Here is an 18,387-nt window from a genome sequence, read left to right as displayed (position 1 = left end):
ATATACACATCCACACTATGATGTGCACATATCAGAACGACTAAGAAACATGAACATTTAATAAGAAAGGTATCATCTGACTTGGCGGTCACAATCTAAGTCTTGCATATTTCTGTTGATATAAAGGAGCCTCCTTAGTCTTTTTTGACACATTTCTGCTGAATGATTCGTTTCCTGACAGTCCTCAGTGTTAGTGTGTCACAGAGAGGGTGTGCAGCATTGTTCATAATGGCACTCAGTTTTGTTTTAATTCTCTCCTTTGCCACGACCACCAGGATGTTCAGATTGTGTTGCATAACTGAGCTTACACTTTAAATTAGCTTGTTGATTCAGTGGGCCTTTCTTGAAGTGATGTTACCAGCTCAGCACACCACAGTGTAGAAAATCACACTGCCCATCACAGAGTTGTAGAAGATGTAAAAGATACCACTTCTCACATTAAAGGAACGCAGTCTCCTAAGGAAATGAAATCTGCCCTACCCTTTCATGTATAGTTCCTCTGTATTCTGAGAGCAGTCCAACCTGTCATTAATGTGGATCCCCCATATACTGTACTTGTAAGAGTAGACCATCTCTACATCCACTCACTGAATAGTGACTGGACATAGAGGCTTTTTAGTGCCAGTTCCCTAGTTTTGCTGTTGTTAAGATGCAGACAATTCTCACAAAACAAACGTCCCTTTATCAGTACATCACCTTAATGCAGAATCATCTGAGAATTTTTGTCACTGACATGACCTGGTGTTATATTTATAGTCTGAGTTGTACAGAGTGAAGAGAAAAGGAAATAGGACTGTTCCCTCTGCTGCTCCAGTCTTGCCCACATCCACATAAGAAACACGGTCCTCGAGTCTCACAAACTGTGATCTGCCCGAGAGATAGTCCATTATCCAGGACACCATAGACTCATCCACCTGTAGGATGGCTGGATGGTATTAAAGGCACTGGAGAACTCAAAAAACATAATCATCACAGTGCGGCCAGCTTTGTCCAGGTGAGACTAAGCGTTGTGGAGCAGACAGATAATTGCATCCTCCAATCAAACTGCAGTGGGTCCAGCCAAAAGAGGACTCACATAGTCCAGGACCTACCTCTCAAAGGTCTTCATTATGTGAGACGTGAGTGCCACTGGTCTGTAGTCACTAGATGAAGAGGCGCCTGGTTCTATGGAACAGGGACACACACATACAGAGTGGGTCAGCCTAATCTGTATGTCTTTGGTGATTTGGGATGTAGACTGGAGTATGTGGAGAAAACCCCACACAGACACAGGAGAAGTGTACAAATATTCACACAGGCAGTGGCCAGGCTACAACTGAAACCCAGTCTCCTGGAACTCTGAGACTACAGCAGGGATGTCAAACGTAGGTCCTGGGGAGCCACAAGGTCTGCAGGTTCACATTTCAGCCACTTTCTCCGTAATGAACTATTTACCAATAATAATAGAACAGCATACGCTGTTGCCTTGATTTTAATTGGCTTCCAATTTAATTGCTCCATTTCTTCTTTACTGAGCAGCCAAACAATAATGCGATGACCAGGCTTACTTGGGTCTTACTTGCAGCTGTGTCTTTTCATACAGCACTGTATGCATCTCAATAAAATATATGAAAAGAAAAGAAAATGAAGGTGTGAGAAATTCTGATCCACAAAACATTTAAATGATGAAAAAAAGAAAATCCATTTTAAAAATGACTGCTGTGAGAATAGTGAGAATACTAATGAGCCATAGAATGAAATAATGGGCTTCATTAACAGCTAAATGGGAAATTGGTTGGTGTGAAAATGGTGGCCCTCAACTCTGTTTGAGACCGCTGTGTGTTAGCTGATCATCTGTTGGCTTGCTTTGTATCTCTTTATTGTTTGGCTGTACGATTAAAAAAAAAAAAACAATTAAGCAAGTCAATTCTAATTAAGGCATATGCATTATGTTAAATAAACAGCAGTTACTCATTACTAATTAAGAAAGTGGCTAAAATGAAAACCTGCAGCCTCTGAGGGCCTCCAGGATCTGATTTTGACACCCCTGGTCTACCATATTAATCTGAGACCTGATACTGAAATCACGTATTATGTAGTAAACAATTCAGTGATTAAAACTAGGTAAGAACTGTCTAGATTTTATTCTTATAGACAAATAATGTATATTAGATTCTGCCACACTGAAACTGGTTTAAAATGTAAGCATTATTCTTAACATGCCCTCCATAAACATATGTTTTCAGCTGTTAAACACATGCTGATATGTCACTTCAAATCATTAAACATAAAGAAAACTAGACACTGGATGGATTTACAGAGCCATCATGTTTTTTTTTTTCTCCAAACCAAAATACTGCGGGCACCTTTAACGTTTACTAAACACGATCAGCACCATAAATGCATTCTTAAACTTACAGCATGTTAATGATAAGTGAAAGACGTTAAGTTTTATGTAAACTACGAGAGATGGAAAATTATGTTGTAGTCCTATTTAATAAACTAATAGGAGGGCACTGTAGACAAATGGAAATAACAGCTTTGCCCTGAAGATATATTTTTAAGTACTAACAGTGATTATTTCTATAGAGCATTATATAACAAATATAAACAGTATCTATAATAAATGAGTCTGCCTTATCGCTATGACACCCCACTCTTGTTCCCCAGGTAGTCTATGGTTCTTTTCTCCCTAAATTCAGTAAATTCATAAACAGAATACTCGAAGCTTAAATGGATGGCAATGAACCAAGTTTTTAATTGAAAATAATTTAAATTGAATTGAACAAAAAATAGCATTTTAGACTGAGATCAAAAGATTTGCCTAAATGTTACACTTTGGATTTTGTGTGGCATGGTGGCATAGCGGTTAACTCTTCAGTCTTGCAGCTTGGTCACTCTGTATGTGTGTATGTGTGTGCTGTTATTTTTTGGTGTGGGTTTTCTTGGGTAGCCTCAGTTTCTTCCATGTGCTTCTCTGTTTATCTGGCTACTTTAGACTGTCCATTGGTGTCCCCGTGATTAATTGGCCTCTCCTGCTGGTTTACTACCTGATGATGCTAGGACTGGTGCCATTTCCCAGCAAACCTGTAACAGCAGGAATGCCATTGGATGGATGACTGTTTAAACATCTTCTTTTATCAGTGACACATTATGAATACTTACAGTGAGCCAGCAATGAATCTTCGGCCTGTGAGTTTGTCACTTAACTTCTTCTTCTTTTGGCTACTCCTGTTAGTGGTTACCACAGCAGATCATCTGTTTCCATATCTTCCTGTCCTCTGCATCTTGTTCTGTTACACCCATCACCTGCATGTCCTCTCTCACCACATCCATAAACCCATAAACCTTCTCTTAGGCCTTCCTCTTTTCCTCTTCCCTGGCAGCTCTATCCTTAACATCCTTCTCCCAATATACCCAGCATTTCTCCTCTGCACATGTCCAAACCAACGTAATCTCGCCTCTCTGACTTTGTCTCCCAACTTGAGCGGACCCTCTAATGTACTCATTTTTAATCCTGTTCACCCATTATCACACCCAATGCAAATCTTAACATCTTTAACTCTGCCACCTCCAGCTCTGTCTCCTGCTTTCTGGTCAGTGCCACCGTCTCCAACCCATATGGCTGGTCTCACTACCGTACTGTAGACCTTCCCTTTCACTCTTGCTGATATCCGTCTGTCACAGATCACTCCTGACACTCTTCTCCACCCATTCCATTCTGCTTGCACTCTCTTTTTCACCTCTCTTCCATAATCCCTATTACTCTGCACTGTTGATCCCAAGTATTTAAACTCATCCACCTTCATCAACTTTACTCCTTGCATCCTCACCATTACACTGACCTCCCTCTCATTTACACACATGTATTCTGTCTTGTTCCTACTGACATTCATTCTTCTCCTCTCTAGAGCATATCTCCACCTCTTCAGGGTCTCCTCAACCTGCTCCCTACTATCACTACAGATCACAATGTCATCAGCAAACATCATAGTCCACAGGGTCTCCTGTCTAATCTCATCTGTCAACCTGTCCATCACCATTGAAAATAAGAAAGGGTTTAGAGCCGATCCCTGATGTAATCCCACCTCCACCTTGAATGCATCCGTCACTCCTACCATGAACCTTACCACTGTCACACTTCCCTTGTACATATCCTGTACAACTCTTACATACTTCTCTGTCACTCCTGACTTCTTCATACAATACCACAGCTTTTCTCAATACACCCTGTCATATGCTTTCTCCAGGTCCACAAAGACATAATGCAACTCCACCCTCAGAGCAAACATCACATCTGTGGTGCTCTTTCTTGCCATGAAACCAGACTGCTGCTCACTAATCATCACCTCACTTATTAACCGAGCTTCCACTACTCTTTCCCATAACTTCATGCATTGGCTCATCAATTTTATTCCCCTGTAGTTACTACAGTCCTGCACATCCCCCTTATTCTTAAATATCTGCATCAGTACACTTCTAAGGGTTCAATTTACTTCTTCTGACTAATATTCACAATTATGGTTAAATTAGGACGTCATGGCCAAGACTAGAAAGCCCCACTCACTTAGTGTGCTCATTTCACTCTGATACATTCTGTCCAACCTGGCAGATCAGTAGAGACATCGGTCGCCTGTGGACTGACTGTCACTCAGACTGAGGCTGATCACAAGTAGTCCACACAAGTCAGCCCTTAAGATCTGCACAGTTTGGTCACACCTACTGCGTCAGTACGAGGAGATCTACAACTTAAAGATATTCTCATTCAGATAGTGATATGTTCTAATACAGGTTTTGGCATTTGGTGGGTTATTAATAAGACCAAATGGAATCTGAAACATTTTATCCTTGGTTTGCTAAAAGTGAAACTATGCAATAAGGTGAATGTAATTTTAGTTAGCACAGAAATGATTTGTGAAAGTGTTTCTAAAGGAGTCATTCACGAAAAGGTGATAAGTTTCTTCGTTTGTCTTCTTTACTGCATATGCTGAGCTGTTTAAGCACTATTATATTAAAATAACAGCTGTATAGTCTGATTTAACCTCTGATTGTATTATTATAGCCTCATTGTAAATTAAGTGAGAAGCAGCTTACCATTAACAATTTGCAAGCAACAGAAAGTGATTTGTATGTAAATCATGGCCACTTAGAAAGCAGATTATACCATACTTCAATATAAGTCATCATACATTAGTGCCAGTGTCCTCAATTAAGACTCAATAAAGGTAGACCTTGGGAGATACTAGCATCATTTTAATTAAGATAGTGGACTAAATAATAGGTTGGAAATAAAACTCTTAACCCACCATGGTCCTCCATGAACTGACCTGAGAAGACTGGTTTAAATATAATAGGGTAACAACTTTCTCCATTATCATGGCCAACATATATTCACACAATGGCTCTGTCTATTTATATTTGAAAAAGTATCAGACCTCAAAGTTCTGCACACTATTATTGTGGTGCAGATTTAACTTTAAATGGATACATTTGCTGTTTTTGCTGATCAGATTACAGTCAGTAACCCATAGTGACAAAGTGAAAACAAGATTTGCAATTTTATTACAAAAATTTAAAAAGTGCAATCTCTCATTCATATACAATTAGTATGCAGAAGCATAACTCTTTGACAGCAATTACGACTTTGAGTCTTCATGGGTAAGTCTCTACAAGCTTTGCACACATGGATGTGGGCAGCTTATCCCATTCTTTCTGGCAGATCCTCTCAGACTCTGCTAGATTGGATAGGACATAAAGTTTGTAAAGTGCCACCTTCAAGTCTCTACAAAGATGCTCTGTGGGACTTAGGTCTGGACTTTGCTGGGCCGCTCAAGGACATTCTCAAACTCATCCCAAAACCACTTCAACATGGTTTTGGCTGCACACTTCAGGGTGTTGTTGTGCTAAAAGGTGAAGTACTGCCACAGTCTGAGCATGTGTGTGCTCTAAAGCAGGCTTTCTTCATTGTCCTCTCTGTATATGGCTGCATTCATCTTTCCTCATTTCTGACCTGTCACTGAGAAGCACCCCCATAGTATGATGCTTTCATCATCCTGCTTCACTGCATGGATGGTACTAGGCAGGTGATGAGCAGAGTCTTATCTTCTCCAGGTATTGTGCTTAAAGTTCTGCCCAAACAGTCTTTAGTCTCATCTAACCAGAGAATCTTTTTCTTCTGCTCTTAGAGTCCTTTAAATGTTATTTGTCAAACTCCATGCTGGCTGTCATATGCTTTTTTTCTAAAACAAAGTGACTTTTGTCCAGCCATCCTGCCATTATTGCTTGATTGATGGAGTACTGCTAGATTGACTATTAGTGTTCTTGGTCACCTCTCTGACCAATACTGTTCTTGCTTGGTTACTCAGTTTAGCCGGACAGCCATATTGACTCCAAACTTATTACATTTCACAATCATGAGGCTCTCTACTTCTGCGAACATTCAGAGCGTTAGACTTGATTTTATACCCTTGCCGTGATCTATTCCTCAATACAATTTTTATTATGACGCTCTACAGAGAGTTCCTTGGACTTGATGGCTTGGTTTTTTTCATGACATGCAGAGTGAATTGTGGATCTTCGATACACAGGTGTGTGTGTCCTTTTCAAAACAATTTTCAATCAATTCAGTTTGCCACAGGCGGACTCCGCTCAAGTCCTAGACACATCTCAAGGAGATTTAAAGTCAACAGGAGACACCTGACCACAGTCTGGACCACCACAGCAAAAGGTCGGAATATGAACAAGAGATGTCAGTTTTCAATTTGTAAGAACTTTACAGACCTTTCTGAAAACTTGTTTTTACATTATCATTATGAGTTATTAAGTGTAAAACTGATGGACAAAAATGGCAAAAGTATAAATGCACAAATTAAATCTAACAGAGTGTGCAGAAAGTGATGGGGTCTGAATACTTTGTCAATCCATTGTATTTCAATCCACTATGCAGGTAATAAAATGTCATGCTGTTTGTGTTATATGCCAGTTGTGTGGTAGGTGAGTTGATGACTCTTATATATACATATAGTGTATATATAAACAAGAGCATAATGTTTTGGCTTTTCATAAAAGCAAGAATGGAAACATCTGCACACATGCTGTAGTTTTATGATACACTATTATTAGTGTAATGATGCCAAATTATTAACCGTGTAGGTGAAGAGATATCTGATATATAAAATGAGCACTGAACTTTGATTGCATAATGACTTCATTTACTTTAGGTGACGTTCATTTTGCCCTTAAATCTCTTATTGTAATGAGAGATCCTTTTAATTGGTATTGTATTCAATTTCTGGGATTTTCTTTTTTAATGAGAATAGTTTAAAGCTGATGGAAAGTAGATAGATGTAAATCTTTATTGTAAAGCTTTTTAGAAGCAATCCTGTTGAATGAACCCTTTTGATGTCCCAGTAAATTGTGAGCAGCACCTCCCAATTTAACCATTCTCCTGGCAGAAAGGGTGGGGTAGATGCCTTAGTTTCTCGGAAAATTGCTTGCTAAACCAAACTGAGTGCCTCAGGGTCTAAGAGACGGTTAACATTAGAGTTCAAACACCTGTTGCAGTTCAGGTATACTTTTTAAGAGAGTGTGTGTGTGTGTGTGCGCGCGCGCGCGTGTGTGTGTTTGTTTGTGTGTCGTTATACACCCTAAAATTCCTTTGCCTCCTGGGGCTTTTTTAAGCGTATCCCAACAGATATCATGTTTCTTCTTTTATTATCTCCAAGGCACAGCCAGGCAACCAAAGGAATTTAAAATCTCTTCAATTATTACAAATTAACTGTGTTTGTGAATTGAATATGTTTTTCATATGGATGCCTACCATGAAGGTATTAAGAAATATACATTTTTCTTTAGTTAAGGGGAAAAATGAGCTATTTAGAGACGAGAGTAAAAATCCAACAATGAAAGCTGCTAATTTTGTCTGTGAAGAACCGTCACTCTTTCTTCCAACTCACACAGTTTGCTGGCCGTCTTCGGATTAACTGAATGTGCTTATGGCCTGCTGCATGCTGTGCCCAAGCAAACTTCAAGTCTTCTGTGATTCAAGACAGTCACGTGTTTCACAAATATACAGTTGCTTTATATTATATTGTGCTATGATATAAAACCTAATAAAATTCTCATTGCAGAAATGTTTACTTTTTGTAGCAGGTTTATTATTATTCTATTGATTGTACTACCAGAAAATGTTTCATTAATGCATAATGACCTGTCAGTTATTTTTTAAAACATGAAATAATAGTTTCATGAAAGTAAAGCAGTCAACAGGTTTCTGATTTCCCCCTCTCCGTTAGAGGATCATTAGGAGTTGGAGTTGATCCAAGCAGTACTGCATGACTGGAAGGAAGGAAAGATGGACATGACCCCAGCCCATCAGAGGGTGCACCACCTCTAAATCATCAAACTTTCAAATAATCTAACCAGCCCATCTTAGGGAGGGTGTTTGATCGCCCAGAGATAACAGGAGAAACATGCCAGCTCCACACTGAGAGCAACCAGGCTGGAATTCAAACCTTGTGACGTGGAAAACGTGAAGCAGCAGTACTAAGCTACTGCTGAAACATTCAGTAATTTATATAATAATTCATAAAGAGTGTAAAGTGCACATTGGTTCTGTAATGGCCCTTTACTGGTTTGTATGGTGCCTTGTAGAACTATTTATTTGACAAAGAACACTTGGAGGCTGTGAAGGGTTCCTTGCATGTGAAATTGGTTCTTTGGGCTTGGAAAATATTCCAAATTGATGAACAAAACAGAAATCTTTAATGTACACTCTTAACAACAATGGTTCTTTAAAGGCATTTTATGGTTCTTTACTGGGTCATCTGGTTCCTTGTAGAACTACTGCTTGACCAAGCAGCCCTTCATTCTGCGATGGGTTCTTTGCATGTGAAGTTGTTTTTTTGTGCTTTGAAAAACTTTCTAACATGTGGAATAAACTGAAATCTTGAATGTATTTTGGGCTACCAACAGTAGCAGGACACTAAGAGATTAAGAAAACCTGGACATAGTCCTTGTTGCTGGGCATATGCAGCAAGACTCCTTTTAAAATCATGAGCCATTGGAATTCATAGATATGTTACCACCTATTCTTGGTTACTTACCGTATGATGCCTGTTATGGATTTAAATAAATAAATGTTCTTTCTGGAACCTTCATGTTGATGGATCTTTTAGGAGCCAAAAATGGTTCCCCTCTGAAGGACCACTCCTTCACCTTTATTTTTAAGAGTGTATGGTAGGCTAATCAAGCCCATGTTATTGTCCTCTTAAAATCAGGAACCCATTGGTATTCTACAAATCTTTTGCCATTTATTCATTATTACTTATGCATTCTGTTACACATCTACATTAAAGGTTCTTTCTGGTATCTTCATGTGCAAGGTTCTTTTTGGATCCAAAAACATTTCCTGCATGGCATCCCTCTGAAGAACTGCTTTGGCACCTTTATTTTAAAGATTGTACTTCAGAGGGTCTGTTAAATGTAAAACACTGTCTTTGTCTTATTTACGTGGAGTTGTCCTTTATTCTGATATTAAATTGAGCTCTTAGTGGCTGAATGTTTCCCACAGTTTATAAAAGATAGTTTTACTTTAGGTTGGAATGGTGTTGCTTCCTCACAGGTCCAGAGGCCAATGCCTGAATTTGAATCATATTCTTACTGTTTCTTTGTAGGTTTTTCTTCCAGTAATGTGGTTGTGCTAGTATAAGTGTACCCTGCATTTGACTGCGCACCCCTGCCAGGACATGCTCCCTCCTGACATCTGATGCTGCTAGGGTAGGCTTCTGTCCCTATGACACTGAACTTAATTAGCAAGTTGGAAAATTAATAGATTGAATTTAACCCTGTTACTGAATCTAAAAATACAAGCCATGTCTTCAGTTAATTGGTAATTCTTCTGTCCCATATGAGTCAGAGAGTGGGTGTGTGTGGGCCCAGGGCCCACTCCATCGATGGGTAGTTCCTGCCTTGTATCCAAAACTGCCAGGATAGGCTCTGATCCCCTCCGACCCAGAATTGGATTAAGTGGGTTTGAGAGGGTAAGGTTATTTTGCACTACATTTTTCAGAATGGCTGAGAATTAAAATTTCTTTTCTATCTTCACATTACTTATTTTTATTTTAGACATGTAGCTGCAGTATCTTTGAAAGAATACAAATAGGAGTTCATATGTGTGGATGAGAAATAGCACATAAGCTGCACAAAAGGTATGTGAGCCAGATGACATATTTTAAGTTAAAAAAAAAAACAAATGACATGTTGACGTGCAGATTTTGACATTATTGTTATCTTTTTTCCTATGGCATTTATAGTTTATAGATAGTTAATGTGCCATAAAAAAATGATGACCGAAAAAATGTCATTCATGAAGAGAAGCTGAAATGACAATCAAAAACTGTAAGAAAAGAGCAGAGCAGTTGAAATAGAAATATGATCAATGGCGTGTTTATGTTAGACAGTGTGAGGATTTGCTCCTTAGTAAAGCACACCATGTCAGCTTATGAAATGCTTTTTTGTTTCATTTTAAGTCAGGCATGTCTGAAGAAACCACACAATCAAAACAGAGTACGAAACAAATGTGAGTGAAGTATTGTGAGTGCAAAATGTCATGCAATATAAAAAGAATTTGTTTATACTTTTCTTTATTATTTCTATTTTGTCAGAATTTGGTGATGCTGTTGCAGTTCGGTTTATTCTTATTAGGTGCTCTTCCACTAATAGACAGGCATGGCACAAAATCCACTGTTGGAGAAACAGTAGAGTTAAATACAAATACAAAGTGATATAACAAACACACAGATTTAATGTAAAGCACATAAAAAATAAAAATGGAAATACGTAAGTGTGTACCTTTCAGTACAGTTTTATAATATGATAAAATAGCAGCAGATATGTTAATTTTGAACATCCATGCAGCATCAATCTATTGTTGATTAGATTTTGGGATAACCGAACTATTTGCACAGTGATGAGACTGAACATTGCTAAAATGTCTGGCCTACGGTCTCTAAGAAGACATCTGTAAATATGGGATCACAGTGAATGCATGGCTGTTTACTTATAACTCATCTTGCATCAATTCTCTGACAGAAAACACCCTGAAGAGAAATAAGCAAGGTACAAAAGTACTGAAATCATTAACACTAACAGCAGGCTGTGGTTTGGTCGGTCAAGTTTAAACAATGACGTATGTCTAATAACCAACCACTTTCTTAGAGATTCTGTTATCAGTCAGTCTTCTTTCCTTCTGGTTTATCATTCTATTTAATACAAATTAACAGTCTTATGATTATGCAGCCTTGATGCACACACTTGAAAGAGATGCAGAGAGCTTCATCTCCAGTTTCTTCTGCATCTGATATAACTTTTATGTTAGTAGTCGATACACTTAGTTCCCTTTTTTCTCAGCACAGTCTCAACTTGATCATTCCTTGGCTGAGTATCCTCCTTGACACAACCCACAATTGTTCAGTGAGGATTGGCAGTCTTACACAGGAAGATTTAAATGTACTGCACCTGCCTTGTCATGAACCTGTCTGCAGGCACCTGTCCTGATCTGCGCACCAATCAGAGGCGGGTAGTAGGTGGGTGGAAGGGGGAGGGGGAGGGGGTGGCAATCTACCTGTCAGCAGAAATACCTCAACACCAAGCGGAGCATAAATCAAACATTTCACTCCGTAGGACATGCTTCCTTCACTCTGCTGAAAGCAAATCCTAGAAGCACAGGTTTTACTAATAAAGCAAGCGGGAACACTCGGAAGAAAAATGACTAAGGAGATGGAGTAAGTAGAGTGGTCATTCCTCATTAGTTTTGCAATGGTCAATATTAACTGCAAATGTTTTTGTTTACGGTAATCACAAACTGGGGGCTTTAACGTGCTAGGCTGTTTATCTCTAGAGAAATCTAAGTTCTGGAATGTTTGAGCAAATGTCTGCTTGTTAAATCCTAGTGTTTTATTTTAAAAGAAATTTAAAACCATAATCTGTACTAATATTTTAATCTGTCATCTTTTCTCTTACTGTTTAAACACTTTAAATTGTTGGCGCAAAAGGATACAAATACGTTAAGTACAACCTGTACTGTTTTCATATATATGTTGAAAACTGCATTTAAAAGGAAATCTTTGCGGGCTTCTTAAGCAGAAATTGTTTAGAATTCCAGTTTAATCTGCCAAATTAAAAATGGTGTGGGACTTGTTGGAAAGGAAAAATAGAATTCTGTTCATTAAGGTGTGTTTATGCACTTATTTTAATGTCGCTTCAGTAAAATCATTCTGTACTCACTCTTAGAATTAATAAAAAAAATGCAGACATTTAGGTGAAATACAATATGTGAAGGGAATTTGTGTTTTGAGGATTTGTTTCAGTTTTGAAATTTTAGTGCTGGTGCATTCCAAGTAAACTGACATTTAGTGAAGATGTGTTATGCATATTTGGCTATCTACTTATCACAGTTTTTACTATTGTACTTCTTATTGTGTTTTTTATTTTTATTTTAGAAATATGTATCCATCCACTACTTTTTGGTCCTGAGTTTTCTCTTTATAATATAATATAATATAATATAATATAATATAATATAATATAATATAATATAATATAATATAATATAATATAATAAATTGAACTTTATAATACAATTTTCAGCAAACATGGAAAGACATCAATAAATGCAATAGTATATCTCTATAAAATTAAACAATTACTCAAGTGGAAAATAAACCTTTCATATGTAGTAATAATTTTTTACATATTTTTCTATGTGTGTATACCTTCTGGCAAGAAATATAATTTGTATTTCAGATTTTTTTTCACACTTGCACCCTCTATCATGAAAAATAGTCCAGTCTATATCTTTGTGTTGTTTCTAGAGCTAATAATAATTTGCTGGTCCGATTCCTTTTGTTGATAAATAAATCTCAAAGGTTCCACAAACTCTTTCTTAGTTGCAATAAAAGGAAGTTTTGAAATTCTGAAAAACCATCTGGATTGTTTGTGCCTAAAAATCTTGTGTCTTCCTCCAGTCTGCTCAGTTGACAGCATGTATCTGTTCTACGAGGAAGTGCTTGTTGTCTCTGGATTACCAGACGTATCAAGTCGAGCTCCGTCAAGCTAAAGGTTTAATTATAAAATGAATTTAAAACTCCATGTGCCAGCACCCTACCAACCCAGTGTCTTTATCACATTACTATTTTTTTTATTCATTAAAATACTGCTTAACGTCTAGTTGAAATTCACGACAGATGGAGTACACCAGTGTCAAAACAGTTTTGAAGAGTTATCTTCTTTCAGCATTTGAATCAAAACATTAATTTTGTCAGCTTTACTAGAGTATTTTGTTAGAGTGCAGAGTTATTCAGTTATATTTAATACATAAATGAATCCTAACGGCATTTATATGTACATTCTTTGTAGGCTAAGACTGCATTATAAGTCAAGATGTGATTTAATGTCTTCAGACATTCTTTATTGTACATCACATGCACAGATATGATTATTAGTAAAGATGCTTTTGCAGTAATTAGCCCCTTTACCCAAAAAAAAGTTAAATCAAAACACTAACAATTAATTAAGCCCCTTCACTTTTTTCATTCTTACTCAACTGAAGATGTTTTCCTTCAATATGCCTATTGGCTAAAACAGAGGCGTTTTAGAATAAAGGTGCTTTGGCCGAGTTTCTCGGAGCCTCTAATTGATAGCACCATTGGCAACACTTTACCGAGGTGTGGTCACTGATGCTTCTGTTAAGGATCAGCAAATAGCCGGCAGCCGTGTGAGACCACTGTCATTGAAAAGGCTAATCAATGCTTAGCCAATTTACCTGTGGGCGAGCAATAAATTCTGCAGACAGAAAGGCTGCGGGAAAAAAAAAATATCCACAAGCTTACTGTCAGCTATATTTAATTTGAACAAAGCAGATCTTTAATCAGAAAGTAGGAGCAGCAGCTCTATAATCATGCAATAAAGAGGAATGGGAGTTTTTATTTTTTGGATTTTATACATTTTCACATTTCACTTTTACTGGATAGTTTAAACCTTTGATGTTACATTGAACCCCACAATCCACTAAGGGTGGTGCAGGCTCCTAAAATGAGTGGGTGTTTAAATGGAAAGTGATACAGTAGTCCAGAAGTGGACAGATTCATCTGTCACATAGTTGTCCAGTTCAACTCACATCATGAAGTGCCTTCATTCACTTTAATCACTTTTCCAATGTAATATAGAGATGATATTATGAATTTTTTTTTTTAGATGGATGCAGTAAAAATATTTGTATTTTGGGTAATTCTGCCTAAAACCTAGTTTGCTGTTTTCCTTTTCTTTGTAGCTACTTATCACACACGTTGCAACTTTTAATTTGTAGTACTTCTCATAGTCTCCTAACATAAGAAATACATTTTTCTGATACTTTAAAATATGTATACTGTTTTCGAGACTACTGAAGACTTAAGCTGTTGCTGAGTTCATGTAATAGACTTTAAAGGATCTCACTCATGCATTGCTTCAGTGCAGTCCACCTTAATGTTGTCTGCCGGTCACAAATAAGGTCCCAGCTTCTTAATGTTAGCCACCATTGTTAGTATAAGTGGCATCAATTAAAGCACATCATAATCATTTCACTTACAAAGGTCCATTTACAGGGCAGTAACTTGATCACACTTATAACAGAACACAGGCATCGCATTTTTCAAATTGGCTGTTGAAATTCAAATATTCATATATGTAGTATTTTAAGTCGAAAATACTGTCGTTTTTAGTAGCTACATGCCATGTACTACATTGTGTGTTTGTATGTGTGTTTTATTTCACAAAAGCTTAGCTGACACAAACTACATGAATGTCACTTTGGTCAGCAGCTGTTTTTCAGATTCATTTTCTTTTCTTTTGCCATGATTTGATCTCTGCCAAGCACTGTTTTTAAATCACAGTCACTTTCAACAGTTGAAATAGCGTGGTGCAAAACCACCCACTGCCTTGATACAAAAGAAAAAAAAAAGATTTATGACTTACCAACTGAGAGGTTTTGCAACCGAAACCTACTTTGCCAGAAGCAAATTTCTGTCATGCTCATGGTATGTTATTAAAACTTCATGTCTATTACAATGCCAGGGTTATCAGACAAGCTCTGAAAATGAATACTAAAAGATTGATTTGAAGGATAGATTACTCTATTCTCTTACTGCAAAAATAAAAGGTAGGGCCAAATAACGAATAAACCCTGAGTGATATGAGATCACTATGAAACTTGCACAGCAGACCAGGCTTTGAGTCGAAGATACTTTAATGATGCACATCTTGGCTTTTCCCTGATCACTGAGGTCATGATTATGGAAAATAAGAATGTGGCTTTTTTTGCCATTTAATAAATGGAAGAATGCATTGAACTGTCAAAACTGAGACTAACAGCTTAGTATTTATATATACTATCATCTGCCATTAATCATCTTTAATACTCTGGATCATCTTATTTCAGTGCAAGGTTCTGGAGAGTGAGAATGGGTACAATGATATTTTTACAGTCGCTCTTGCAAAGTCAGTTTATATGCACCTATGTAGAATATCAGAAAAAGTGAACAAGAATGTAAGCAGAATGTGGTTAAACCTGGGACTAGAAGCCAGCTCCTTGTCATTTTGAAGCAACAAAGCTAACCACTGCTCCACCATGCCACCCTTAATAACAACTAAGAGTATCTGATCATGGCTAATAAATAACTTAGTACTGTATTTGTTGCATGTTCTAAGGAATGAAAAGACCATATTGTTTACATTTAGATCTGAGTAATGTTGGATTATTAATTGATGTAGGTATGTATGTATATATTTGGTGACATATGTAACTTGTGGCATAATATATATACCTTCTGCATTTTCCAAATATTGAGCTAGTAATCACTGCTGCCTCACAGATCCAGCACCCTGAGTTTGAAGCCCATAAAGTTCACCTATAGTCTGCATGTTTTCACCATGCCTATGTGGCTTTTCCTAAAGGGAGTCCAATTTTTCCTCCCACATTGCTCACGACATGCCAGTTAGGCTGACTGGTGGTTCCAATGTGAGCGTAATATGTGCATAAGTGGGTCTTCCGATAGAAATGCACCCAGTCCAGGGCTGGTTCGTGCTTTATGCTGGTGATTATAAATTGGTTTATGTGGATTTGATAAAACTATTCTTCAACTTAATATTTCTAAGTGAATGGATTGTTGTTCAAAAAGTATGACTTCCTGCTTTGGTGAAAAGCAAACTCTTATGTTTGAACTGTCTCATAGCCTCACCATTTAATTTTTTTTAACAATCAAAGCGTTTCACATTTACCAAAATAAGTGTTTTAGTCTTCAGGCAATGAGAGGAATGTATTATTTTTACCACTTAATTGGCCTTTAACCAAATGGGCATGAGGCTTTAGCGTCTCTAGCCTTACATTGTCGCACACAAGAAGGCGTGAATGCTCTCCGTCAAATGTCAAGTTTCAAATCGTGTTTTATCGCTCTAACAAAACAATACCCTTGGAGCATTGTGCATTAGCTTAGATAATTTGGTGCTGTACTGTAATTCATACCTCTCTGTGATCAGTCTGGTATTTAAATTAACAAAATAGCATTATGGGGGTACAGTCTATAAGAGACAGATGTCATTTATTTATTAAAAATGTTCTAAAAGTTCTGTGCAGCCGCAAAGAATGTTAGAAGACAACTTCACCGATGTTTTACAGGATGTTCATTCAAAAACAAGAGCCAGGTAAGAAACATATCACCTTTCTGAGGGCAACAGACGCAGATTAATCACAGGGTGCATTTTAGGCACGGATTTGTTGTGTTAGTGACAACTCAAAACAGGTATCCAGTGACACATGAGTAAGTCTGAGGTGCTCTGAGACAATAGCAAACATGAGACAGGCCAATAAGAGTGTGTGTCACTAGCAGCCATCAGAAAATATCTCTTCTGTTCCCTTTCATGACCTCTCTTTTGCAATACATTTATCTTCTAGCCTGAGATCTGGGATCGTCCCCCATACAGAAAACACAAACCACAGATACGCCTACACTACCCATGAGGATCCCTGGAAATCCTACCATGAAAACCCAATGCCGATCACAAGCAAACCCAGGATGAAACTGAACAGTGATGACGAGGCAGTACTGAGCTTCTTCTGTGATCACTACAGCAAGGTATTGGATTGTAGAGCTTTCATACTCATTCTGTTCATATAAGCAAAATCTAACATTTCGTTCACTTGATTAATGATAATGAATACATTGCAAAATGTATAATTTTTGCAAGTCTACAAAGTCTCTCTGTATAGAATGGTCCTCTCTCATTTTGCCATTTTAGATTAATTGTTTGACCTCCTTCACTTGCCTTGTGGCTTTGAGTGCCCATTTGACTTTGGCACAGATCAAACCTGCATGATTGGGAAGGACTTTCATCAAAAATAATACAAGTAGATGTGCATCTTGTTTACTTCTTAAAATAACACACTTTTCATTTTTTAAGGGTCCAAAAGACTTGAAAATAACTGCATCAAGCCGGACAGTTGGCGTCTATGAACAGAATAAAAGGTAAACCAGCGCTTTGGGTTAGAATTGTGAAAGATTAAGGGAAGAAATATTTAGTCAGTTCAGAAATAACATTTTGACACAGAATAACAAAACAAACATAACAAAATAAAGAGATAAAGGGGTAAAATACTTCATCATTCCAAAAATTACCTTTCGCTAGAAGAAAAAGAAAGCAAAAGAAAGCTAGTATCTGTGCAAATACATACCAAATATGTATAGTTTACAAAAATTGTGGTTAGACAAAATTATTTCAGTTAGTGTTAAAGGTGATAAAAGTCCAAGAAAGGATGTTTCTTTTGTATTCTTTTCTTTTCTTTTCGCTTGGTTTCACTAGCACTGTGCATTTATACCCTTTCAGCCTTAGCGCAGTTACGTTAAGGAGAATTTTCTACAGAAGGGAAATATTTTGCGTAACAAAAGATTTTGTAAGCATAACATTCTTTGCTTGGAATGCAATGTGCGTTTCTCGCCCAATATCGTTTAAAAGCAAAGAAACGCTTCACTTATTTCAAGGTAACCTTTCAATGTTCATCGCCAGTCTTGACCTTTTACAAAAAGATTAGCTTCCTTCCTTTTCCCCTTTATTCATGTGATTCTGCACTTATGTGGCTGTAGAAGTCAATTGTGTATCTTGAACAAATTGAATCCACTTTCCTTTGCTGTAATCATTTTGATTATTGGAAAGCTAGTTGACGTGAAGTTCAGTGCAGATTTTCATTACATACTATTATTGGTGCTTAGAACTTACTTTGAGATGATACTCATAATGAAAAGCTCTGTGTGAGTATAAAAAATAATTAATAATCAGAGGTTAATTGGTTTTATCTCCTTCATTGTCAGCTGTTTTTAG

General features: G+C 37.3%; 1 protein-coding gene across 2 annotated transcripts in view; it reads left to right on the top strand.

The window, feature by feature from the left end:
• Positions 1 to 18,387, top strand: part of grhl3 (grainyhead-like transcription factor 3) — a 100,064-nt gene that overhangs the window by 41,506 nt on the left and 40,171 nt on the right. Inside the window, exons 1-3 of one of the 2 annotated variants that reach the window (XM_039739952.1) lie at positions 11,630 to 11,762; positions 16,967 to 17,147; positions 17,473 to 17,537. In XM_039739952.1, the coding sequence (XP_039595886.1) occupies positions 11,746 to 11,762; positions 16,967 to 17,147; positions 17,473 to 17,537 (263 nt within the window). In that variant the 5' untranslated portion in view covers positions 11,630 to 11,745. Of the gene's footprint in view, positions 1 to 11,629; positions 11,763 to 16,966; positions 17,148 to 17,472; positions 17,538 to 18,387 lie in introns of those variants that run through there. The other variant, XM_039739953.1, reaches the window with a different exon arrangement.

Source organism: Polypterus senegalus, chromosome 17 (assembly GCF_016835505.1).
Source record: "Polypterus senegalus isolate Bchr_013 chromosome 17, ASM1683550v1, whole genome shotgun sequence".
Taxonomy (NCBI): domain Eukaryota; kingdom Metazoa; phylum Chordata; class Cladistia; order Polypteriformes; family Polypteridae; genus Polypterus; species Polypterus senegalus.
Note: the sequence above shows the minus strand (reverse complement) of the source record. Positions and strands in the feature narration are given on the sequence as shown.